The 27,108-nt window shown below is 38.9% G+C and overlaps 1 protein-coding gene across 2 annotated transcripts in view; it reads left to right on the top strand.

The window, feature by feature from the left end:
* The window catches only part of ephb2b (eph receptor B2b), a 126,738-nt gene that overhangs the window by 23,493 nt on the left and 76,137 nt on the right, over positions 1-27,108 (top strand). For both annotated transcript variants that reach the window (XM_085457387.1, XM_085457385.1), the window contains exon 2: positions 26,645-26,724. In XM_085457387.1, coding sequence (XP_085313513.1) covers positions 26,645-26,724 — 80 coding nt within the window. The remainder of the gene's footprint in view (positions 1-26,644; positions 26,725-27,108) is intronic.

The following is a 27,108-nucleotide window of genomic DNA, read 5'->3' as shown; positions in this document are numbered from 1 at the left end:
ATGTTAGAGATGTGAGAAAGGGTTACTTACTATACACTGAAAACGTTGATACAACATATTGTGTACTTGTACTAAATATATGGGATTACTCTTTAAGTTGTGACTTTGCACCCTTTTAGTCTAAACTACAAGTGAAAGTGTAGCTAAATGGCAAATTACAGTGATTTTGACTCGGTGTGCCTTTCGGACACCAAATGTTTATTGAAACAGTACAGACTAGTTCAGTCTCATTTCCTTCTGTCTACTCTTTCCCTAGGCCAACAGTAGAGTTGATAGTAAACTCTTGGCAGCTGCATCAGAATATTATTTCCTGCACTTTTCCTTCTGCTACAGTTAAAGTTATACAAATTAAAAGTCAAAAACTCATTATAATCATTACCTTGATATCTTTGCTTTGACCTCACGGGTGCTCGTGACTGTTAGCAGAATGATTGTCAGTATTCTATCAGTAATAGAACTGCAGTCAAGGATTTGAAAAGTCTTTTGGGACAGAGGTTTTAAAAACACAATTTATTTTAGGATAGGGCTGCTCGATTATGGCAAAAATGATAATCACGATTATTTGACGATATTTATTTAACCCTTTAAGACCTACTATAGAACCAAGTCCACCAGAGCTTATATTATTTTTATTTATTTTTTTTACATGCTGTAGTGCCATTTGTGGGAGCATTTCAAGTTGCTATACATCAATACAACTGTTATAGCCCATATTTTAATAATATGTATGCATTAAGTGCATAGTAATTACATAAATTGCAAAAAAGTGCAATAAACTACAAAAAAAAATTGAAAATCGCTTTTGTTTTGTTTACATATATTTCTACTTGGAGAAGTTTAAGAGGTTTATCCCTCAAAACTTTAAATACAATAATGTTGCAAAAAATAGTTTCCCACCACAGGAAATTTATTTTGAGTGTCTTCATAGTTTTATTTTGGAGATACAGCAATTTTTATATACTGCAGGAAAAACAAAAAACAATCCTATGATGCAAATTTGCAAAGAAAACAGCATGTGCATCATTTCACTGTGGGAAGTGTTACGAACAGCTGATAGGAACGGCGAAGCGTGTTTCTGGAATATTATGTTTTTGTTCCTGCAAGCGCTTTTTATGCAATTTTTGCAAAGCTATATGTGGAACGAAACCGTGACCGAGGACAAGCTGATGGCATCAGATGTAAGTACAACTCCTCCGGTTTCATATGCAAAACAAATTATTGCGCTAGCTTACACGGTTCAGGTTCTACAGGGATTTAAAAATAGTTACGCAAAACGGAGCGTGCTGCTCTGACCGGCTTTAAAGGGTTAACAATGACTTTAAAAAATAATATAAAATGGTGTGCAACACCACTGAAGTTTTTTTTTTTTTTTAACTCTTTTCAACCAACGGCAGTCACTCTCCAAATAACTTCTGCTTAGCTTTCCGAGCTTCCCTCGGGTCCTCTTAATCAGCAGTCTCCAACCTTTTTTGCGCCACGGACCGGTTTATGCCCGACAATATTTTCACGGACCGGCCTTTAAGGTGTCGCGGATAAATGAGGGAGGGGCTAATAATCGGCTCAGTCATTTTTAATGATCGTTGAAAGCCCAGATCGTAATCGTGATTAAAATTCGATTAATTGAGCAGCCCTATTTTAGGATTAAAGCTGTTGTGGAGCACTGTGAGAAGAAGTTGCTAAAAATAGCCCCAGTGATCCATCCAGAAAGTTTCCCTGCAGTGAATGAACCTTGGATGTAGCATGGTTTGTGTCTTTCTTTGTTTGTTCTTCCACTCCTGCAGTGGTCACAGTGTAAAGGTAGCAACTGTTAGGAGAAGACGCAGTCAAATGTTGCTACATGTTGATGTTATTCATACATTATGATCTTTACTGTAAACTTAATGTGCAGGTTAGTCCTATACAGTATGTCAGCTAAATAATGGGTAGTTTGGTTAAACCATACCAGTATGATCAGTCAGAACAAAAGGTGAGGACATGTATTTGGATTTCATAATTTCCCCCTGGAACACAGAAGAAATGCAAACTCATGTCTTACAGCACTGATCTGTACATTAAGTCCAATATTGACTTCATCTAAAATGAACATTAGTTGAATACCTTGCTGTTTCTGAATGATCCCTCCCCCCTTTTTACACACAGCTTGGTGTAATAGCTGGTATCCACAGAATGAAAGCATTTAACTCCAATCAACAGGATTTATGGCTGCTTTAAAAGGCAAAGGTGTCTTTTCTCTCTTGAAAGTGCTGTTTTGGCTGTGGTCCAGCTTAGATTGGACCAATAGCTATGTATGATGAATTATTATCATCTTGGCTGCTGGCTTAGGATTCACACTTCTTTCCAAGTTTGAAAGGGATGCAACGTCTTCCTGCATTTAGCAGCAGTTAAGCAGCTTTGAGCAAAGTTTTACTGTCCAACTTTATGTTGTGTCAAAACCAGACAATCATAAACCAAACAAATGTAACTAGAGCCAAATCTTAACCTTACTTATGTCTTTCATTTTTCACATGCATGCCTCCAAAGTTCTTGAAGTGGTATTGGTGTTCATGAAGCCATTAGGCAGTGAGTTTGCCCAATATTTTTTTTAAACAGATTAGCTCACACAAGCAGAATAAATTGGGAGCAAATGTCAAGGAATGAGTACTGTCTGGGTTAACAACAATTTTCTCTGTGGTTCTTGTCATGTGTTGGCGGGGGGAAAGGAATGTACATAAAGGTTAATGCCAAGAAGATGGAGCGAGTTGTTTTATCAACTTCAGTACTGCTTTTTTTTAAGTAGCTGATGACTTTGACATTTTGGAGTTCATTTCTGTCAATGAGTAATATGAGATGTCTTGTAGATCTAAGCCATTTGCAGTGACTACACATTTTATTAGATTCTACTTGTAGGAGTAAATTAGGGGATATGGAGGGCAGGGTGATTCAAACAAGAGATGAAATACTAGTAAAAGATGATGTGTCTAATATATAATTTATTTCTGTTACATTTTTTAGTTCAAAATGTATTCCCCATGTATTTTCCCAAAGACACAAAGAAGTCATTATAAATAAGTAATTTACCTGTTTGTTTGTTTGGTTATTTACACTAATGCAGTAGCTAGCACACTTTGAGATTACTGACTGTTGTTTTCCCTCATTTTCATTACTCAGCTCAATCTATATATAGACTCAGGTATTTATAAAATCCTCTTTTTTTTGTAGTAATTATTTCTGAAAAAGGAACTGTTTGATCGTAAGCTTTATGTCAGACGTAATGTGAACACTACTGAGAAAACAAGATGTTCGTTAAAGAGAGATATACTACAATTTAGTTTTAGTTGGATTTTAGTTATTAAAGAAGTTCTTGCCAGTAGCCTGTAGTACTTTGTTTTGATTGGCTTGAATAAAATGGGAAGTCACTTGGTGTAAATGTATTAAATGGTCAGCATTTTATAATGAAGATAAATTACATTTTCCATTTAAGATGAATTGCAGAGTGAATTTTCTTTATTTGAAATTTGCCCAAATCGTGATTGGCATGTTAGACAGTTTAAGAAAACTGAACTTTGCACTTCTGTTTCCACATTTTTCTACATTTTCATTTTTGAATAAGCACAAATCCAATCATATAAATTTATGAAACTGGATCCCTGATATAATGACTGAAAACATTTATGGGGCACAGCAGATAAACAGTGATTACTGCATTAGTCAATGTTATGTAGTTTGTTAATTGGTTGCTGAATAATTGTTTTATTTGTGTAGGGCTAATTAAAAAGAGTGTTGAAACCCATATTGAAACTAATTCTTCATATCCCAACATACAGAACAACATTCTAACCTCTAAAAAATTGAGTTCTCAGCAAAAGCTTAAAAGAAGCCACAGATTCAGCCGATCTGCTGCAGTGAGGAAGCTATAACCTGGGAAGCATGGCCTTCTCTGGATTTGAAACAGCAATGGCAATCAAAAGCTGTATAGCTGAAAATGTTGTTTGGTGCATCCCTATTTTTACCTTACATTAACTAACATATCTGTGTGTCCAGCCAGTTGCAATATGTAAGCCATAAGTATGGTTTAGGGTGAAATTCACTTGAGGGGATTTTTTTTTTCCCTTGATGTGCTGAATGAATTCAAAAATTTAATAAAACACTAATACTTGTAATTCAATAACAGTGCAGTTGTGTATTAAATCATTCAAATCAAAATCAAATAAGGTGATTACCACAAATTCCCACAACTATTGATCCATAGTTTCACGGTTCCTGACATTTAACCCTCTCTTAGCTGACTACTACTTCTTGCAGTGACCAGTGGGAATACAATGAGGTTAAGAGTATTGGAAAACCCAGGGAGCTGGAAGGAGGTAGAAAGATATAATCAGCTTCACATCTCTCTGAAGCTCAATACCATACTGTTTCCTCGTATAACTGTGCTGTGGAGTTGTTAAACTGAAATGTGCATAGCTGGGATATCGTCCAAGTTGGGATATGGGACTCCCAAATATGAGATTTCATTATCTGATAAAGAAAGAATGGATTTTCCCAGTAAATGTATTTATTGTGTTCAGTAAGGAAAGTAGAAATGGAATGCTTACAACATACACCACCATAAATGCACCAGCTCTTGGCAATATGGGCATGCATATCCTTTTGATTTTCCTTTTTAACTACTGCTGAATGCTGCTGTCATTGAAAACCATCTTACTTGTGTAGTTTAATCATTATGTTAGAAAATACAAAATAATAAACCTACATTTCTATTGAAATAATTCTAAGTATAGATACATTTAATGATAAGAAAAGGCAATACAGCATTCAAAAAGTGACAGTAAAAATCAGATTACTTAAAAATAAAATGGTGTGTTTCTACAAATTTAGCACAAACATTCACATGGAGTTGAGGAAAAAGTCATTAGATACTGGTGGTCAAAGGTATTGAGGTCGCTGTGACCTCTTGTCCTGACCCCATCTTCTGTCCTTCCCATTCTTGTAAATGCAATATCTTAAGAATGCCTTAAGGGAATTTTACTTGGACCAAAAAAGGAAAGAAAAAAAAATCTGATTAGATTTTGGTGGTCAAAGGTCCAGGTCTCTGTAACTTCAGAAATCACATATTTGGCCAAAACAGAAGTACTTCATCACTTTGTGAATAATCGCACTGATGTCTGATAGGCTAAAAAAAAAAGTATCCAAAAGACCAAACATAAATGTTACTGTTATCTCTCAGTTTCTTGCAATCTTCTATTCAAAGTAGGCTGTATTTTTGTGACATAAATCTTTGTTGCCAACTATCAATTTCTTTGATTCTTCAATACATGTATTACAAATGTGAACAGGCATGTATTGTATGTAAACTGAAACTATAATGGATAGGACAGGCATGTGTTGCAAGTTGGTAACTCTGTTTATACAGAAATTTAAATTCAAGAGTAGGTTCCTTCTTACTATGAAATTAATAGGTTAAAAAAACTTTACACTGGGGGGAAAAACAACAACAACAACAAAATTACTTTCTTGCTACTCTGTAAGCTTTTTGCAGACTACAGTCTTTTCCCACGCTAAGTGATGAAGTTCACTCAAGAATAAATGAGCAGTAATGTATTAATTCATGCTTCATTTGAAATGACAGGAAGTGATTCAATTGATGCTGAATTATGTTTGCTTTCCATGTGATGTTTTGTTCAAGAGCCTTCATTTTCTGCTGTATGAAAGGATTTGCCCCACTGCTCAAGAATGAGCTATTGTTATGAATAGCAATGCTTATTCTGAATTTTGGGTGAATTATAAAATAAAGGGGAAAATATTAATATTTTAATATCCACTTACTGTAATTGCTGCTCATATCCTGTCAGACTACAATTTTAGGTTATATAAGAAAGCAAAACAGTACTTACTATGTACTTGTAAGTTTTTGTAGTGAATGTCGGGATTGATTTTGAAAAGGGAGTGGGGTCTGGGTTGCTGTCTATAGACTGCGCTTGGGAGCTCATTTGCCTAATCTTGGGAACTAGAGTGGAAGCTGTGTATAATGAGGACTAAGGCTTGTCTGGGATGGCAATGTGGGGTTGGGGTAGGGGGGGAGTCTGAAAGACATGAAGGTATTAATCGCACAAAGGGGCAACAGAGAAGTTTATGCAGAGAGTGAACGCCTGTGGAATGGTCAAACATTTTTGCATTTTGACTGCTTTTGTTCAAGTGCAAATCAAAGGACAAGGGAAGAGTGAGAGAAAGGAGAGAATGGAGAGAACCATTCAAGTGTTCTGGAGACTCATCTTGAAAACGTCTTTTCCGTTACTGAGCTTCAGGGGCAAGCTGTGATGTTGCAGATCACATGCGAGAATTCAGATGAATTTAAAAAAGAAAAATACATATGAAATGCTTTTTATTCACCACAAATACATTTAGTGATAGTGAGGACCTCAACCTTAAATATATGTAGAGTGATTTATTAGTTTCTATTATTAATCTATTCACAAGCACGTGGTGAAGGTGGGAATAAAGAACTCCCTTTTAACCTTCACCTGAGGGCAAAGGGAAGACAAAGGAGGGGGGACAAGGAGGGATCAGGATACCAACAATAAAAACACCAAATACATTTTTGTATTTTAACAGTTGTTCATAATATTAAATCAGATGTTATAAGTTCCATTCTCCTTTTAGTTGCTTCCTTAATACACTGAGAAAAAAAATTGGCATTTTAAAATTTAGAAAGCTTGCTTGCCATGGTTTGCTCTGTGGACTGCCATATCTATGACATGCTTCATTATGAGACTGGACTCTCCTGAATTATCCTTAAAAATATTACAAATGTTTAACTGTTAAAATTCCAAAGGAACTAAAGTATACTGAAACTTAATTGAGGAAATGAATGTAATTGTTTGTCCAAATGTAAAAACTACCTTGTGAGATTTTATTTGATCATAGAGAAGGAGAGGAGATTAATTAACACATGACCCCCATGAAATGGTACAGCAGTTTTATTTCAGTGACTCGTACACTATTTTGTTTCATATGCATATGAACGTTACAATTAAAAAAAACACTCTCAAGATCCATAATTGCCTCCACAAACAGACAAATGCAAATCCTTTGTGTATTGATACATGCCCCAAATACTATCAACACCAAGACCAATGTCAGCCTAATTTAGTAATGATACGGGCATTATCCAGTGCAATCTACCAGTAAATTAATTACAACCCACAATTCCTCATTCCTCTCTTTGCATTCCCTCTGGAGCTCACCGTAGCGACCCACTGTGAATCTCTGCTACCTTTATAGATAGACTGGCGACTGTCAAAAATGTATAACAGGAAGCTCTACAAAGCATACATAATCAAAGAGTAGCAGGGAAAACCACCAACCATGTAACCTTGGGAGCAAAAACCTGATCAAGTATTCAGGTTTCCATTCGTTTGCATAAAATCTGCCAACGGTGTGAATGCATTACTGCGTTGTGTCCTACTGCCAAGGTCAGCATACATTTCAAAGTAGTCCACAACTTTCTGGAAATTAATTCTCCCTCATAAATAACAATTAATTACAGGGAAGTTTGACTTTGCTGTAATTAGTTCGAAAAGATGCCCTTAGAAAATGTGAGAAAATGTTGTTTAAACATGACATTGGAAATCTTATTAAAGCTTAAGGGTGAAAGTGGCTTTTAATTGATGTAAATGTAATCATTGTCAATTTGTGTGCTCATCAAAAATTCGGGTGATGTATGAGGCTGTAAGAGACAACATTGTCCTTTGCATAAAGACACAACTGATATATCATTTTGTGTATAGGGAGGATAGACTGAATGCAATTCATTCCCCAGCTCAGTTCTGTTTCGATGCCTTTGTGTTTGTTGATGCCTTAAGTTAGCAGCACAAAAATGGGGGGAAAAAGCATACAAATGGCAATGATTTTCGTGCTCAGCTTCAGGGCGGCTGTCTGCGTGCACCATACTGACAAAAAAGCCCTCGTCGAATTCGGCCAAGTAATCCAAGATTAAAATGTATATACACCCATTATCAAGAAAGAGCAAGAGAATAGGCCAGGTTCCCCAGAGCGCTGAATACACACACAGTCGCACACAGGGACATAAGGTCACAGCACTGGGCCGGCAGAATGTGCTCAACGTATGCAGGCACATACCCCAGCAGAGAGAATACAGAAGAAAATTAATGCACACACACACTCTCTCCCAAAGATAAGCTGTGGCAGCGTGTCGTCAGGGGACTTTAGCCATCCATATCATCAAAAAAACGAGAAGGCTCCATTAAAATTTAAGTCCTTTAAGAGCCGAGGCTTATAGACTCTAACATTACATTTGTAATTTCTGTTATTTATTTGCTGCTGTCTCGGGAAAGCAGTCAAAACAATGTTCCCTGTAACTTTCCAAGCGTTTGAATAACCGATGCTCATGCAAAACAAAGATAACACAAGCATAGCTTTAGCTGCCTACATGACACTCTCACTTTAGAGAGCTGCACACTTTGCATACAAGAGCTGTCTGACAGTCTGGCAAAAAGAATCTGCAGAAATAATTGACACAGGAAACGAAGCCAGACAGGCTCAGGCTGGCATCGGCGGAAAAAAAACAACTTGAAAAGTTTAGCCTGGATATCACACTGTTAGTCAAAGATGCATTATAAGAGAGCACACTATGATCCCTTTGGCTTCATCTCCTCTCTTGATGTGAACTTCTGTATGTCAGTAGTTTCACACAGAAACTTGTGCGAGGGAGGTATTAATCCTCTGAAGTCTTCTTCACGGTGAGCAGCCCTATTTCTTGTTAGTGGAGGAGTGGCTTTGTCCTATTCTAAATTTAACAGAGTCTGATTTTTACAGAAGCTCAGCAATTTTAATGCATTCGTTTCTTCAGTCAGACTAACACTGTAACAAAGAGAGCCGACTGACTGAGAGGCACATTGTTGTCTGGACACAAACCTTGTTCTTCTGAGCCTGTACAGTTCCAGACACATTTTTGCAGATGTGGTTAATTACATACTGCTTTGGACAATTAGTAAATGAGTCTGACAGTAACCTCCATGCATTAATCACAGTAAATTACACAGAGGAAGGCACAGCACAGAGGTTCAATTAACCTTTTAGCCCTTGTCTGAATGTGGCGGATGGGACTGGTTATTCAGCGAAGGCCCTAACACTCTCAGGTCACCAGGGAGGGAGAGCCACCCGGTGCCACAGTGGGCTTGTCAGAGATGCCGAGTCAGTCACCACCCCCTTCACCGCCACCACCGCCACCGTCCTCGCCAGGCCAGACCCCACCCTTGGGAATCATCGAGCTGTCTGGAAATCAAAGCGACCTTTGTGTGTGTGTGTGTGTTGAGGTTTTCTCGCAACGGATCTGGCATTTATTTCCAAAGGAGTTGTGCCAGAATTCCCCAATTTATTTTGTTTATTTTAGCTGATTGTTAAATCTGACCTTGTCATAACCACCAACGCAACTTGACAGCCCTCTGAAGAAATCGGGAACCAGTGTTGGGGATTCACAAAGCTATCTACAATGATCTGCGATATCTTTAGAGTGCTGCGATTGGAAAATATGAAAGACTTTAATGTCACTGGTTTGGCTGGTTGTATGTGCTTCAGAGCAAATGTTTCAAATTATTTTGTGGCTTTTGACATTTAGTAAAATGTGAAGAAGATATGCTTCATTCAGTAATTTGGTCCAATATGTGACCTCACGATTGTGTAGGGCTTATTAAAAGAGTGTTGAAACTCATATCAAAAATAATTCTTCATATCCCAACAGGTTTAAGCGATTGAGTGCTGATACCTTTACAAAATGCATTTTTGCTATTTCACGCATTTAACACCCTTTGTTTACTGACCTATTTGAAAGCTCATTTTCGCTACTGTGTTTAGCTGAGGAATTTGCATTTTGTAGGAAAAATACTCTACAAAAACAGACACATGCTATCAAAACTGCTTCAGCCTCACTTACAGAAATAAACTTGCCTTCAGCTGATGTGAAAATTTTACTTTGAAAATAAAAAAGTGAAAGCTTGCTACACATGTAAGTGACTGAGTACTGAGCTTTCTGATTCCTTCTGTTGTCTGGTGCTTTTTTTGTCAGTTGTCTCCAGTTTTGGTTCTTGCAAGGCTCAGTCTTTTGCTTTGGTAGCTTACAAAATCTTAGCTCTTAGTTCTCAGTGCATCCCAGCAGAAAAAAAACTTTTATTATTTTATGCAAACAGATGGAACTGACTTCACTGACTTACCATAGAAAGTCAATGAAGATGATAATTGTTCTCTCCTCCACTACAGGCAGGACTCAATTGTACTCTGTCCTTTCTCTTTATCTCTAATATGGTTCCTGAATGACAGTGTGGATTTTGGCTGCACTTGCAGTGCTCGGGCAAAACAAAAGGATGAGATGTCTTTTTGGAATTGTGTTATGTTTCAATTTATAGACCTAGCACAGCCCTGTGAAATATTTTTCATCAAGTTCATGTAATATGAGTAAGTTCTACATCTCCAGACTGCTGTAGACTATATAAGGGCTGAAGTTACTAGTAAAAAAGATGCAGATGCTACAATAATTTCCTGTATGCTGGCAGTTTAATTGAAAAAGGAACAAACACTCTTTGGCCTGTTTCTGTGTAAACGGTCGGGCCTGTTTTTACTCTTATAAAGTGGATCTCCTTACAAAGTGTACTACCTACACACTGCTCTCACACCTGCTGTAGTGAATTTCATTAAGCACAACTTAAATGCAGACCCAGCTTTAGAGTAAATCTGTGACATTATTCTTTAAAAAAAAAAACAACAACTTTCATATCGTTGGTCTCTTGATTTACACATCAATCAGCAGTTTCTGATCCCTTTTGCACTCCTGTCTAGCAGGTTAGAAATTGTAGTGTTATGATATTCAGTTGCCTTGGTAAACATTTACCTTTAATAAAACTGAAACTGAAAAAACTGGATTTAATGTTACCAAGGGTAATACTATATGTCTTGATATATTGCTCTTCTCCTTTCCTTCACTTAGTCAAAGAGGAAATGCAACTGCTTGGTGTCAGTCCAGAGGTGTAACCAGAGAATCTCAAATTAGCACTTACGCATTCTTCTACCCCCATTTGGTATTTTTACACGTAGTACCTTTAATAATTACAGGATTTGCAACCTCACCTGAGTTAAGAAAAAGAGAGGGAGAGACGTATTTCCTTCCTCTCCCTGCCATCAGGATAGACAACAGAAAACCGAGCCAGACAGAGGAGACATACAAACAGATAAATGAGCTGCCTCTGTCCTGCCTCGTTCAGGCCAGTTTGCACTTGTGGATTGATGCTGATACTTCAGGACTGATTTGTCTGCATTCAGCAGTGAGGCACCCTGCACAAACAATGAACAGCCTTGCAGGCTTAACACGCTGCCCTCTTGTTTCTGACTGCCCAGTGCTTCTGTGAGAACAAGTGGTCACATGACCTGGCGAGTCATAGACTAAGCAAGAGGGGCCTGCCCCCCACCCCACCTCCCCAAACACTTCCTTGCGGTCACCCCAAAATCCCTGCTCCCTTGGGCTCAGTTTTCTTTCTTACCCGCACACATGCACACGCGCACACACACACATACACATGCTAAACCACTGATGTTGTTCCTTTGTGTTAACACACAAGTTTTCATAGCACACTCACATCAGCTAAACAGAATCCACATTCGCATTCACTCATGCGACACCTAAATGTGTACACACATATATACACGGTCCACGAGCACTCATACATTCACGGCCACCCACTTGGACAACCGGCAGGACTGACAATAAAGCACAACCTTAGGCTCCCAGATGCCTAAAAGAACACGACCCTTTGTCATCCATACTGGGAACCTTTCCTCTAAGGGAGGAGCACTTTTTGAAGTTGAAACATGATTTTGCTTTAAAACTTTGTCTCAAACCTTTAAAGGGCCTCACAAAGACCTTCTCAGACGTGCAGCCAAACGCACATCAAACCCCTCGTCCCTTTCTTTCATTTTTATCTATGCCTCTCAGTCTGCCATAGTCCACATGATACAATGTTGCAATAGTTGAATCTTTTTTTTAAAGATCTAATGTAAAAGTGCTTCTTTACTACCAGTTTTCACTCCAAATGATGTGTTTCAGGAAGAGAAATTCAAAATACTTTTTCAAAGAGGTGAACAGCCTAAAGAGTGACTTTACTTGTCTTGTAGAAAGATGGGGAATTACTGCATTTCCATTATCCAGATATTGTGTAAAACAACTAAAAGATGCTTCACTTTTCATAAATAAATACACAGATCAGTGCTGCATTCTGCCCAGTTGTGTGTGTGTGTGTGTGTGTGTGTGTGTGTGTGTGTGTGTGTGTGTGTGTGTGTTACAGTTTCATTTATAAATTAGACTACTAATGATCCCTAAAAAATGAAAACAGAACCAAGTGCAGCCTTTTAATGACCATTTTTTTTTGCAGTGCATGACTAACAGCCACCCCCCACACCACTCCTGTTGCTGCTCGGCTGGAATTCCTCGCGGATCACTGCCTGCGTCCTCTTTATTCCCATTCTCTTCCTCCTCCAACACCTGGCCGTTGCCCCCCCACTCAGTCCTCTGTGCCCTCTCCCTACTCTCCCCTCTAGCCCCTCATTAATCTGTCCTGATATTGATGGGAGCTGAATGCTGGCAAATGACTGCCTGTGAAGGCCCTTCATGCACCCGCTTCTCACCCTGCCTGTAACCCCGCACAGGCTTGATTTGCTTGCCAACCGTTCACCACGCTTGTGAATCAGTCTCTCTGTGCTTCAGCTGGCTCAATCCTTCAATCTGTTTATCTATATCATTTTGTTCCTCCTGATCCCCATGTCTGCGCCTAATCTTTAGGTTTGTCAGGATTCTCCTGGCTGTATTTTTTTTTTTCATGTTTGAGCCTGTCTTTAATGTTGAAATCTGCTACCTATTGATGGCTTTTTTATTACGAGGGTTTTTAAGATTTATATTAAAATTTTTCCACAAGTAAAGTTGTTACAGAACATGCCATTCTGCAACGATGTGTGATTTCATCTGATTAGCAGGGACAGTGCATGTTAGTGGTTCACAGTATGGAATAATAAAATGCAAAAATGTCAGATGTAAGCAAAACTGCAACACATCCACATCCAGAAGTCTAGTGGCGGGTCACAAAAGCACAATTTATAAAAATGACATACAGATGTAGAAACAAAAGACAGAGATGTATACGAGTAATACATCATACTAAGTTAGTATAATAATACGTCACATGTTCTTTCAAACACATTACCTAATAATTAATTCAAGATACACAAAGTCATTGTTTCTACTACAGCTTTTATAGTCACCGGAGTTGAACCAGTTGAACAGCGAGTGGAGATCTTGGCCTTTTATGTTTGGCTGTTTTTTCCTCCCTAGTCATCAACACATCCAAGCAGGGAATTACTTTTTGGAAGAACACTGTTTCTTTGTTCTAGAAGAGTTCCAGAGAAATGCAAAAAGGAGCACTGGAGCTGTTTTGGCCTTAATAATAAACTTTAGGTTGTTATGGGTTTTTTTTTTCTCTTTGTCATCCATTTTTATATGTACACACATGTGTGTAAATGTAAAGATGATGCAATGGAGTGAACACTGTATATTCTGTTGTGTGTAGATGTTTATATCCCCTTCTCGTCTCTACTTCTAAAACCCTTAGAGACTCCCATCGAGATATTTCAGTTTGAAATATAACACTTTTGCTTTTGTGACATTTTTATTTCCTGCTCATTCCCCTTCTTCTATTAAAGCTATGAAGAAAGGCTGGGCAGAAGTTCCCGACAATGTGTGTTTAAATGAATGAGATGAAGTGACGCTGTTAAGGGTAAATTTGGTTAAACTGAGAAATAAAGTGGTTTCTAGGGAGACATAAGATCTTCAGGTAGAATTTAATACACTGTGTTTTAGATTTTGTTTTTGTTTTCAGGGGCTGAATGAGGTTTGATTTTTAAGGTTTTAACAGCCTAACCAAAACCAGGTGGAAGTATCTTGGTTTAGCTTTTACTATGCAGCTCTGCTGACAATGTTTTTAGAGGCATTTAATCTTTTCTGTGGTGTGTCTGAGGGTTGAATATCTGGTTGTTGAGAGCACTGTCTGTAATCATGAAGCTCAACACGTTTTTCCCCGTCTGATAAGCAGTTCCACTTTATCACTCCCTCCTGTCCTCTAGGTGATGTTATCTTGACTAGAAGAACTAAAGTCTTTTAAGTCCTTCTTGTATGGGCATGCATGCAACTCAGTTCATACAACAGGACACAGGATACGTTTCTAGTAAATGAGTTACAGATCAACACACAGAGCTCCTGTGTATGTTTCTGAAGGTAGTTGTGGCTGAGACGTGATAACTTTTGGGTACAGTCTTTGCCCTGCAAAGTATGCCAGCTACTTAGCATTGTGTCGGTGTTTATCCTTGAGATGTGCCAAGTTCTGGAGTGGCCTGGAGCTGGAGATTGTTTCTTTTCTGCTTTTCAAGTACAACAGCCAGACCTGGGGCAGGGTTTTTGTTCAGTTCAAAATCATCTGCTTGTCATTGTATTTTTTCATGATGAATTATTGAAGTGTATATATAATGGGGAAAAGGCCTGTACAGCCTTACGTCGAACTAGGCATCTATTTTATTTCTTCTGGTAATTGCACTGCATACCGTCCACATGGTCACAAACTTTGGGCTGAAAGTTGACGTTGACAGTCCGCTGAGCCTTGGACACCCTTGCGTACTTGGGAAGATGCCATACTTTACATCCTGCAAACCCATATGATTATTATGGATAGAGAAAGCAGGACGTGGTCTTTACTGTTAACAGAATTCTAGAACAGTTATTTTCTAACCTGCACAGAAACAAGTGTTGCTCTGGTTTCTTGAAGATACTTTTATTTCTTGACTTTGAGTAATATCAGTAAAATCACTCAAACAACAATATTTTCTTTTCCTTTGACTTACTGCTAGGCAGTGCTATCTCCTGCCATTAGTCAGCACAAGTTCTGTTTGTATGTCTTACTTCTGTGTTCAGCTGTCAGAGGCAGCACTTGGCACTGAAATATGCCTTTTGTCTTTTTCCTGTTGGAATTAACCTTAAAGTTGCTCACATAAAGAAGCTTTTTTTCTTAGTTTCTGGGCAAGCAGTCATAAAAAACAATCTTTCATGTGTGTCACAAGTAAATATGGCGATAGGAGTTAAACTCAAGGTTGAACAGACGCTGAAAATACACTTATGCGTTTTAGCTGTTGAGGAGATAAGGGAAACAAAGTACTCTGTCAGGCTAAGTGGCTGTAATGGCTGTAGAACAAACAGAAGGAGGGTTCACTTCTTCACAGGAGAGAAGGACTTTGCATTCCACAGAAAACCACAAAGCATCTCTGGATTTAACTTGAGCCAGACGCTGTCTGTTTACCTTGCAGGTTGTAATGCAAACATTTATCCAAGTTTATAGGCGAATGGCCAAGTCTGGCGCACACCTTCCTGTTCCCGACATAATGCCACATGACAGATACACTAAGCCAACTTGCTATGCGAGTACTATGAAACCTTAAAAGGGGGATTTCTTAAAAGCAAAGAATCTTTGCTTTAGGCAGAGTTGTGTTGGTACATTTGCAGTGGAAAGTGTTTTTAATTGTATGGCCAAATAGAACGAGAGTTTATATTTTTGTTCTTTCTCAAATTTTTATTTGTTTTATCCAAACCTTGTTTATATCCAGACAAAGTGCCCTTTAGCAATAAAAAATTTAATTCTTGAAAATATTGAAGTCTGCTTGTAAAGTTAATCATTTTAAATTGTAATAATTGTGTAACACTATTCTTATGCAGTTGTTTAACTTCTTGACACTTTTGTGAAACAGTAGCAGGCCTTTGAGACTTAAAGTTTCTTTAAAAACCCACTTTAAGCAATTTAATATGCTCAGGCTGGCCCTCATTTCAGATGAAGGGTACACTGTCTGAGGGCTGGCACAGATCAGGGAAGAGGCTTTTGCCTTGTATAAACAGTCTCCAAGGTAGCGCTGTCTTGCTTTCTTTAAGTCCCCTCCATCTTTTCTCTCTTTTTTCCCTTTTCTCTCCCCTTCTCTCATTTAGCTTCTGTCTTCTTTCACAGCTGACCACCGTGAAACCATTAGCTCTGTGTTTGTGCTCCACTGGTATCCAATGTCTCCCAGTGTATGTTAGTTTGACTAACAGTAAGTCCTCAAGGTGCCTTAATGGTTGGGCAACACAATTTCCATTGTGCCGTGCAGTTGTTGATTAAGAGGATGTTGATTGCTGGGGCTTTAGGGGGGTGCCTGTACCGTAAGTGATATTTGGGTTATTCTGTGGCCTGTTGTTGCTCTGTGTCTGTGTGATTGGATGCGGTAATGGTCCCAGCAGTGAAGCAGGCATGCAGGCAGGAAAGTATATGACTGAGGTACTGCCTTCCACTGCCTCCCACTGCCTCCCATTCTCTGCTTTATAGACCTTCAGAAGGTTGTGACCCCACCATAACTCTTCCACAGCTAGAGAGGGAGAGGAGCTAGCTCACAGGCCTGGAATCCGCCAGTATGCCTTTCCTCCCGTGTGATCCCCCTTGCCTTCCTCTTCCATGAAATGTGTGGTCCTCATCAGGAAAAGCAGGGTGGGGACAGACAGCGGTGGTGATAGTTAAACAGTCATGCCTGTTAGGAGGTACGCTTTCTTTCTCTCTGGGTCACAGAGTGTGGGGGATTAGAGCTGATAATGGGGTGGATGTAATAAAGCAATGTCAGGTGGTAGCAGAGAGGAAACAATACCTATGATCTGGGGTGGAGATGGGACGATGGGGTTCAGATGAGGTGGACTGTAGGAAACAGGACAGTCAGTGGAAACAAGAAAAGAAAATATGGTAGAGAAGGAAATGAATGTAAATGAGGATAATTGCAAACAGGAAATCTTTGGTGTACTGCTAAAAGGAAATGAATCATTACTCTTCTTTAGCCCTCCTCACACAGCAACAGGCCTTGTAAAACACAAATAAAGATACCCATTAATATACATTACACTCCTCCATCTACCCTCCCTCTTTCACATGATCGGTCCGTAACATCCTTAACAGCACCATTTTATTGTAAGTTGCTCAACCGCATAGAGCATTTTCTTTTTCTGCACCTACCTCATTACTTTTTAATGTGCATACATTATTTAAAGCCTCTTATCTTAAGTATCATTCTTTCCATAACATTAGCAACAAAGAAGTGAGAAAATATATTGGCTTAGTACCCCGTGCAGTTGATTAACTAGCATGGGATTTGGGGGGTGTGTGGGTCTGTCTACATGTGGAGGCAGCAATATCTGCCCAGACAGAGAAAGTCTGATGTGATGACTTTCTTGGCAGACAGGCTGTATTGACTGGCAAGAGATCAGCTTCCCTAGTTTGACCTCTCACACATCAATAACGCTGTTAAAATTCCTCCAGATGACATGCAGGCATGAAATGTTGTACCTGGAAGCTTAACAGAAAACTCTGGATGGAAAAGGGCAGATTTGGTTGAATGGCATTTTTGACGGTGACATTTCTTCCCCCCCTTCAATCTTAATTATTTTGATTTATTTATTGATTCCACCGTGTGTGAATTCATTGACATGCTTGAACAGTGTCTTGAATTCCAGTAAAGTTAACACAGCAAGTCAAAGCATGTTCATATAGTATCATGCTAGCTTCTAATCTCATATCTTAACATAACAACAACATTTTTTTGAAAAGATTTGATATAATGAGCAATTATAATATTATTTGTCTTTCCTGATATAATATAGAACTTGAACTAATAGAACCAGTGTTTAAACGCTGGTAACTGTAGCAGACAGTGATTCTTCATATCTCCAAAGCTATTTAACAACACACACAATTTAAAAAGGTAAGATGATAAATAGAGTAGTTGTTGATGAACATGGATGTGTCATACAGGGAGCATATTGGTGTCCTTGTGTAGATAGAGCAAGGCCACATCTTACAACCTTGGTTATTCAATAGCAGACAGTTCATGAGCTATCAAAGGTGAAACACAGAAACCAGGTACCGGTATATTTCTTAAATGACTTCAACGGTTTGCTGTGTTTTCAGACTCTCTTGGTATAAATGATTTTTAAATTATTAAATGTTACTGCTTTATTTTGTATCCAACCTCTTCACAGATGAAGGTTCCTGTTTGCGTCCTTGATTGCTTGTAATCACAACTTAGCCTGTGACAAATACTGTTTTGCACCAAGGAAAAGCTACTCATTTATTTAGGTTTTGTGAAACATTTACAGCTCCAGATGAGCTGCATTTATCATTAAACACAACAGTCTTAGGGGTCTTCTTGTTTTTTCCCCCAGTACTTGACCCAGAAATCAAATTAGGGTGTTTAAAAAAAAATCTGTGTTGTTTCGCAGATACACTTCAGTATATGAGAACTGCTGCAGATTCTCACTGTCATTTGTGGAGCTGTCTTGATATGTCTTGATTAGGGCTTAATGCTGCTGAAAAAAGTCATAATTCAAACTAAATACTTAAAAGCCGTCTTAAGCATAGAGATATAAGAAAGATTACTGGAGAGAAATATTTACTTTTAAGTACTATAAACCGAAGCCACTGTCTTGCACATTTTGTAATGCACGTAATGGTACTGTACAGCATTCTTTGCTGTAATTCTTATTAAATGTTTATCAATCTGGTGTCAATCAATCCTGTTCAGTTTATAGGTTCCCTTTTGTTGGGACTATCTTAGTGGAGCCTTCAATGTGACTGTAAAAACTATCAAATGTATTTTTCAATGAAGCTAATTAGTCTTTGGCCAAAATCCAGCTCGGAACTTAAAGGAACCTTATCAACAAACCTCAAATGATAAAGATCCAGTGCCCATGCACTGGAATTTACAACCGGTTTTAAAGCAACTTTCAAAGGACGACAGTCTTTAAAAGAATGTAGAATAGGTTGTAAACTAAATTTGTTTGTCAGACTTTAATGGCTTGACTTGGCTGCTAATATATAGTAGAATCCTTTTTATCAGCCGAGCAAGGACAGGCCAGCACAATAAAAAGGGTACCTACCTCGCTTTCACACAAACATACCTAGACATACACTTTCTTTTCAACCCAGAGTTGAACTCTGGGGGATTCTCCTTGTATTAAATCTCCAAAGCATTTTTTCTTGCATCATATTTTCCTCATTTTTGCCAGAGCTGCCAATCAAACTGGTAGGCATGGAGATAGCTGGTCCCTTGACTGCCACAGATCTCATCTCATGTAGGGCAAATTAGGAGGGGAAATTGGTCCCTTTGCTTCCACACTCTCTGAGTATATTTTAAGCTGGGGGGGAACATCTCATCTTTAGGACTAATACAAGCATATCGTGATCACACAGCTCCTAAAAGGCCTCTAGGAAGATCAAAAAAGAAAGGAGAAGGAGAGAAAACTTGTTTTTCCGTGAGCATTGTACGTTTTTAATCAACCGCTTTTGACTAATGGCTTGTAGGCAAGGTGTGGGAGGCTGGTGGTGATTATTTCCATCAAGTCAATTAGTAGTGGTTTCTGAAAAGCTGTCACTTTGATGAAAGGTGATTTGTGCATCCCTGTCTAACTTTGCTGCAGGTATTTCAACCACACTCATGGATGAACACCAGAGTGCTCATACAAGACTTAAAATGATTGGATGGTTAGAGGAATGTCACTAGTATGGCCTCTTTTTTGAGTCATACACATGTTCACTTCAGCTGCTGCTTATAAAACTGCGGAACCACTTTTACAGAATTTTCCGCTGCAAAATTTGAAATGTACTGATTGTTTAACCAGGTCTTGTTGGAGTGTCAGGCATTTTTGGGAAATATGGAAGGCGTACTAATAAATCCTCAAGCGTGTGTTATTAGCCAGGTTTCTTTCAGACGGCTTATGTGAGGCCAGGTGACTGTTCCCGCTCACAGTTTATTGCTTAGATTGACGTATCTCTACCATGAAATATGGTGTCTTCTAACTGAACTATTTTAAGGGTAAAACGTCCTTAATGATGCGCCCCTACAGGTGTCACTGATAGCAAAAACATATCGTCTATGAAAATCTGCACTTTCGCATGACTGGCACAACAGTAGTATTGTAGTCAAAGGTAATGTGGGGTGGTGGCAGTTGTTAAATGATTACAAAAAACGCCCTCTACTTTTCTCAACGTCTAACTAGTTTGGAAAGTTTTTCTGTGAATAAAAGACTTCTTTTACTACCTATCCAACAAAAAGTTAGGATTCATTACTCGTGAAACATTTACTATATATCTATAAACTATAGAAACCTGCAAGCCTACTGACATAAAAAGCCAAACATGCTTATTATACCTATAGTATAGTACTTTTTATAAGCAGGCCCATAAAAGGCAATTTAGTTATGTTTCCATGCTACTCTGCTTGTTTACATTAAATAAGCAAAACGGATTGGCTAAATAAGAAAATACAAACTGTGTAGGGAGATACAGCAACTCAAAGAGTACCTGGCTGTTTTTACGTTTACAGTACAAACAACCTTAAGCTGTCTTCTGTCATCACAAAAATTAAAAGAACCCATGAGATGCTAAGTTTGTTAATGGCAGGCCGTTTGAGAACCTGACATACGTCAAGTCACAGTTTTTGCATCTCTTACATTTGTTTTTTGGCTGTTGTCCCATGGCATTGCTGACAAGTTAAGTTACATTGACTGATAACACAGCTTGGCTGTGTAGGGATTACTGTCGTACATCCTGCTTGAGGCCTCCTGGGAATGCCATGCTGTATCATTCTGTCAACCATTAGTGCTGTGAGAGTGCTCTACTTTCTGTGTGTCCGTGTTGTCAGTGTTGTACTATATTTCACTCTGCACCATGCTCTGCCAAAATCAACTGCCCATCTTTCTCTGCCTTGGAAAACCCAACACTCTGCATCCTTGATGAAGTGGGGCTGAATTTTGAGTCCTACCCAAGACTGAAAAATGAAGCCAAAGCAGAAGAGCATAAACCTGTAGTTCCTCTAATGACCACTTGAGGCTGGCTCCAAAATAAAGGCAATCCCGTGTTAAAGTGTCCATCATATGAAAGATACTCTTTACAGCCTATTACAAGTAATGGGTTTTAGCCCCTACGGATATATTTTTTTTCCTTTTTAGTTTTTTTTTTCTCCTTTAAAAGAACTCACTGGACACTGGTTTGGGCCATGGGTGCTTTGTGTAGCAAGTAGTGTAGCAAGTAGTGGTAGGCCTTGTTTCTGCTAATTAAAGTTACTGAACTGAATCTTTCTGTCATGTTTGTGCTGTTAGTGCTTTTTGAAAATGTTTTAAATAAAATTACCTGATAAATAGTATCTCTTGCTGTATAGTAGAGCATCTGAAAAGTTGGAGCTTCACTCCTGTTGAGTAAAATTCTTGTGTTTTTATGATTCTGTTACATATCACTAATTAGCAGATGTGTATGCTTTAGAGCCATACAGCTTATGAATGTTGTATAGCTAACCTTACAAGCATTAACATGGTTAATGGTGTCTATCTTATATATACAGTGTATGGTCTTTCCTAACACACCTACACCATCATCTCAATTCTGAATAGTTCTGGAACTCATTAGTAATCTACACACGCTATAAATCTCTCTGATATGTCTCACTACTGACACACCTGTACACCCAGGGCTGTATGCCAGTCTGCCTTGTACACTTTGAGAAAGAAAAGCTGTATTTCTGGTGTTTGGGTCCATAGTGCATGGTCCACAAAGCCTGTTTCATTGTAAAAGTGGGATTAAAAATTCATTTAACACACAGGGATAAGCTGTTCTGTGACAGTGGTGGGAGCTCTACAGTACCTTTAATGGGCCCAGCTTGTGCTGACAGATGAGTTGAGCTAAGTTGCTCTAGACCAGGGGCTCCATCCACTTCCTATTTCTAAATGAAACAGACTGTTATTATTTCCAACAGGCCATACAGTAGCCTTGTCCATCATTAAAGCTATGAATCATGTCTCTGCACTAGCAGTGGCTCCCTCAGGGGTATATCATTCCCTTTCTCCTTAATCTGGGCAGATTTCCGTGCTGGGTCCACTCTATAGGATTCTGTTTTTAGGAACAGCTTGCTCATGTTACTCTACAACTGCACTGCATACTACAATCTTCCCACATTTGCCATTAAATATTGTGGTTTCAGGTGTTCGGTGTAGTAGAACGTGATACACATGCAGAATTCAACAGTGGTTAAACTGAACTTTACACAGCTTGGATTTTATGAGGAGAATGTTTAGCTGCTTTTTAGCTCTGTTAGATGACATTATCACAGCAACGGAAAGAACCATATGCGGTTTATGCCGATGCTGAAGTGAGCGTTGAGGGATTTGTTCCATTCAAAACAGAGGTTACAGTTCTGGTTGCAAGAAAGATAAAAAGAAATCTTACTTCTAAGCTGCTTCATGCTGTTTTTAGAGGTCAATTGCATCTTTAAAATACTCGCATTAAACCTAAAGGGTCTAAATATAGGCTAGTTTGTTTGGGGGGGGGAAACAATCTGTATGTTCTCTTTGATTCTGTTTAAAGCTACCATGTCAGACTAATTTATATGCAGGATTTTTCTTTCAGCAGTGATGCAATAAGCTGCAAAGCAATTTGTCAATTGGGTTCTTCATGCTGCTAAAAGAAAGTGAGGGAGAAATATCTCACTATATAATTACACATGAGCGTGTAACAGCATGTACACTATGTACTTGTATGTGATTGAAAGCCAGGAGACGGCTTTCTATTTGAAAAGCTGTGCTCTTTGTGTTACCTGCCCTGGGAAAAGGTGTACAGGTTTAGTTTAAAGATTAACTTTGGCAGGAGAGCCATCTATCACTCAGATTGTGGGATTCTGTCTGTCTCCTCTAACTAATTGGTTTTCTATCTATCAAAAACTGATTTCTATGCCCTTTGGCCAAATCATGAGTGCTCACGCAGTAGTACAAACCGACTGTGAAAAAGGGGAAAAGGAAATACCTGGACCACAACTTCTGCAGAAAAAAAGAATAATGCATGAAAAGATTTTACACAGCACCTATCAATGATATCATTTATTCCTCTCATTCATTAGTGCTTGAACACAATAGTGTACACACTAGATTCCTTTCAGTCTGAAGTTTTCAGCACACATTTGCATGTTCAAAATGTTTATTTTCTTTCTCGCTATGGTTGTTTCAGCTGAAATGTCTTTTCTGTGAACAGCTCTTCTCTGTATCCCTCATTGAAAATGCTGCTGCTTTCTTTAGAAAGCTGAGATGCAGCGTTGACCCCTCTTAGAGAAGAAGAGTGTTGTTATAGTACCACTGCCCCCCCCCCCCCTCCACTCCCCCCGCCTGTCACTTCAGACAGCCTCTCACTGGAGAGCTCTCTCTCAGATCAGCACTAAACTCTCTCCTTAGTCTCAGGAAGTGTTGGAGGAAGCACTCTCAGCCTAGTAGGCTTTTCTTAGATTCCTAGGTCTCATTGCATATTCATAGTACCCTCCAAAGTCAAGGGTATCAGGTTTGAAATGGGGGGGGGGGGAAAGACATCCAACATTTAATTATTTACTGTCAAATTGTTATCGCTGTCTGTGATCTGAGAAAGGTTGGCTCATTAATGCTTCATATTTGAAAGCATTTCTTTGTCGAGAGAAATATCGTTGCTGTTTTCGACCGCCAACACGGTGTCCATTTTCCCACGAGCTGCATCCCTCAGCTGCCGCACAAACAATACAAAGACACTCTCTGCTGTAAGTGGGAAATTGAGAGGCTGCAGTTTGTCATCAGATCTGTGTCCTTCTGAACAACAGATTCTGGTGTTGGAAAAATCCATTACACAGTTTCCAGTGTTAGGGGGATATATTGCAAAATGCCAACTTGTTTGGTAATGAAGAGATCATCTGGAAGACTTTCTGGGGGGGGAAAAACCTACAATCTTTTAATGACTATTTAAGTTTAGAGAGCGATTGGGGGGAAGTCTCTTCCCATGCTAAATTTTTTTCTCAATTACAAAACGCATGTCTAAAAAAGTTTTTCACAAAAAAAGTTTTTTGTTTTGTTTTGATTTTTTTTTCCAAATGAAGAAATAATGTACACACCAAGTACTCAGTCACTTTTAATATTTAATAAGCCCACATTGGGGTGCTTTTAAATTTGATAACATTTTTCACAGAACAGGAAATATTCTTCAGTCAAATACAGCAAAGAGAATAGTCATTATTTAACACATATGTTTCAAATATACCTTGATTGATATCCTGTAATTGAGTTAGTTGACAGACAGGTAATTTAGACTTCCAGTGTAACGTGAGCACCATGTGTTATTAATCTGTTTTTTCTATTAAAGGCCTAATGGAAGTCTTGTGAGGTCTGTTAGGCATTTTAAATCATCTAATTAAAGGCCTTTAATAAAACTTGCCCTGATTGATTGTACCTGATTTTATACTTTTCTGTGATCTGTTTTATTAATGGTCATTTTTCTTTCTTTTGTTTTTTGTTATTTTAACTATTTAAAAGTGGCAGTAAAATCCAAAACGAAGCCTGTCTGTTAATAAGCCTTAACTGTATGTGGACCCCCAACTTGCCCATTCTGAGGCTGGAAACAACCCCAATGGTACCGATCATAACAACCAGATGAACCAGCGGTAGCTTGATATCAATATGTCAGTGCTATTCCCAAGAGTGTCAGAATTCAAATCCTCACACTGTAAACAACTGCCCACAAGAACAAACCAAAATAAGTGATTCCTGTTGCTGGATTTAGATGAGAACCTCTGTACCATGTCCTCTTTTTGATTAATAGCCAAAGGGTCGTGCTGAGCAGCCATGCTCTGCCACAGCTGGGGGTTCACACTGAAAACGAGGCAGTGGCTGACAGTGGAGAGCTATGTGCCGCTCTGCTCCACGGGAGGTAATGAATCGGTGTGGCTGCCGCGGACTGGAGTGTAGACAGCAGGAGGAAGAAAAGTGATCAGTCTTTCAGGGAGAGGTTCTACTTTTCCAGCATGTGGGCTGCTGATAGCTGGAGAGTCTGAGCATAAAGGAGAGAAGAAGGGGTTGAGAGGAGGTGTGCTATGAGAGAAGGAAGAGAGAGAGATTGGAGAAAGAATGAAGCGGTATAGTGTGACGGGAGGGATACTGAAAAGCAACAAATGGAGGGAGAGAGAAAAAACAAGAAGAAGAGAAAGAGGAGGCTGGAGTGTTACATTCCTGGGGAAATTTCCTCCTCGTTCCCCCACAACACTCCCTAACCACCACAGAGGGGGTTCATTATTCTCACTTTACTTTCCACTAATTATCGTTATCATTATGGGGGATAATTACCATTTCACTCCCTAACACCCATGTAGACTCCTCAGCTCTGAGTCACACACAAGGTTATCAATAGATGCTCAATTGCAGTCTTATCTGCCTAATTATAAGATTTAGACTTTGTGATAACTGAATAGGATGCGAAATCTGGTATTATGTCTTCTGAGTGCTGGTGCGATGCTGAAAGTCAGCACAAGGCCCTGAAATAAACCAGCGTGTGTGGAACCTGTTAATTAAAAGCTGCTGCCTTTGCTGGAATAAAAATCAGAGAAAACCCAGGGTTATGAAACAACTTTAAATCTCCAACATTTCTTGCAGGCTTACAGAGCTACGGATTTTGTTCAGAGTATGCACAGGGCTGAACAAAGTCCTGTGAGACAGAGATCCTCTCTGGCTTTGATTTCATTCACTTATTACTCGTAAAAATGAATTCATTAATTTAAAAAACAGATCTATCTAACCTTGACTCTACTTTTAATTAACCCACGCTGTTAGCACCTAGTCCATCAGTCCATTCAACAATGATAATGAAGAGCCACAGCAAGCATTTGTCTGCTGGCCCTGCATAACAATCACTGGCTGTGACTTATGTTAAGCTTAGTAGCCGTGTTTGTCAAGGGGGCTTCTAAATCCCTCTGTGGCATTTTGGACTTGCAGCTGACGCCTTGAACCTGATGAATGGTCTCTACATCTGCTGCAGTTCAACACTAGTCTACAAGACAGACACAGGCATAATGAGCTGAAGAAATTCATTAGACCTGCCCTCTGTTAAAGTGTGTGGCACAAGTGAGAGGAAGTGGTGGAAAAGCAGGCGTGAGGGCATGGGTACAGAGATTAAGCAAAACGAGCAAAGGAGGCGACTGTGCCAATGGCTCAGTAAGCATATGACAGACAGTTGGTTCAGGCTGGAGGAATGTGTGGCACAGATGACCTCATGACAGATAGGAGGCACATTTCTGTTTGACCCCAATTACCAGAGTTGTTTCTCTCCCTCATATACAGTGCAGTATAGGGTGTAGCCTCTATTCTATGTCATGGAGATTCTATTGTATTTGTTTTTTGTTATTCTGAGCTCTAAGCTCTATTCTTTCTATAAAGTCATACAAATAACACCACAGCTGTTATGAAACTTATAGCAATGTAACTAGTGTTCTTTTTATTGACTAGACAAATGAGAATGGGAACAGAAAACATTCGACATCCTCCCCCCTTTTTTCCAGCACATTTAAAACAGTCCTTTATAATATAAAGAAATATTCAGATGTTTCAGTAAGCATTACAACACTTTGACATTTCATACTGTAGACTTCCCCTTAAATTGTTTGTCTGACTCAAGCAGTTCATATTCAACCCCAGTAATATTATGTTTCTGCCATCTCTTCTTATGGCTCTCCACAGAGACACTCATGGACTCCACTACAGCCACGGCGGAGCTCGGCTGGACTGTCTACCCTGTGTCAGGGTCAAGTGACAACAGTGTAAGTGCCTGCTTTTACTTTGTGCCACTTCTGACAGTGAAGATTTCGTTTAAGCTATTATTTAAGTATTTATAAGTGTGGCAAAGATTTTTTTTAAATGTAGTTTTTGGTCACATATTTACATTGAAATAACAGTCACAACATTACAGTTATCACAGTGCCACAGATTGTGCCATGTAGCACTTTTTTCAAGAACTAAATAGAAAAGTTCTCAGTTTGACATCAGTGTTTCAATCAAGAAAGAAGTACAAAAAACAGAACAAGGAATCGTCCTAGTTCTTTATTAAATAGATTTTCCCTCCCAGCTGTTCTATGATTAACCTGTAATAGCCTCTGTTGTACTTAGTGCCCCTGTCCTTTCTTTAAAAGTCGATAAGGTTAATT

This window comes from Copadichromis virginalis, linkage group LG5 (assembly GCF_057382275.1).
Source record: "Copadichromis virginalis isolate Kocher_CV1m ecotype Utaka linkage group LG5, C_Virginalis_male_GT1.1, whole genome shotgun sequence".
In the NCBI taxonomy this organism is placed as follows: Eukaryota; Metazoa; Chordata; class Actinopteri; order Cichliformes; family Cichlidae; genus Copadichromis; species Copadichromis virginalis.
This window is presented reverse-complemented; position numbering and strand designations above follow the sequence as displayed.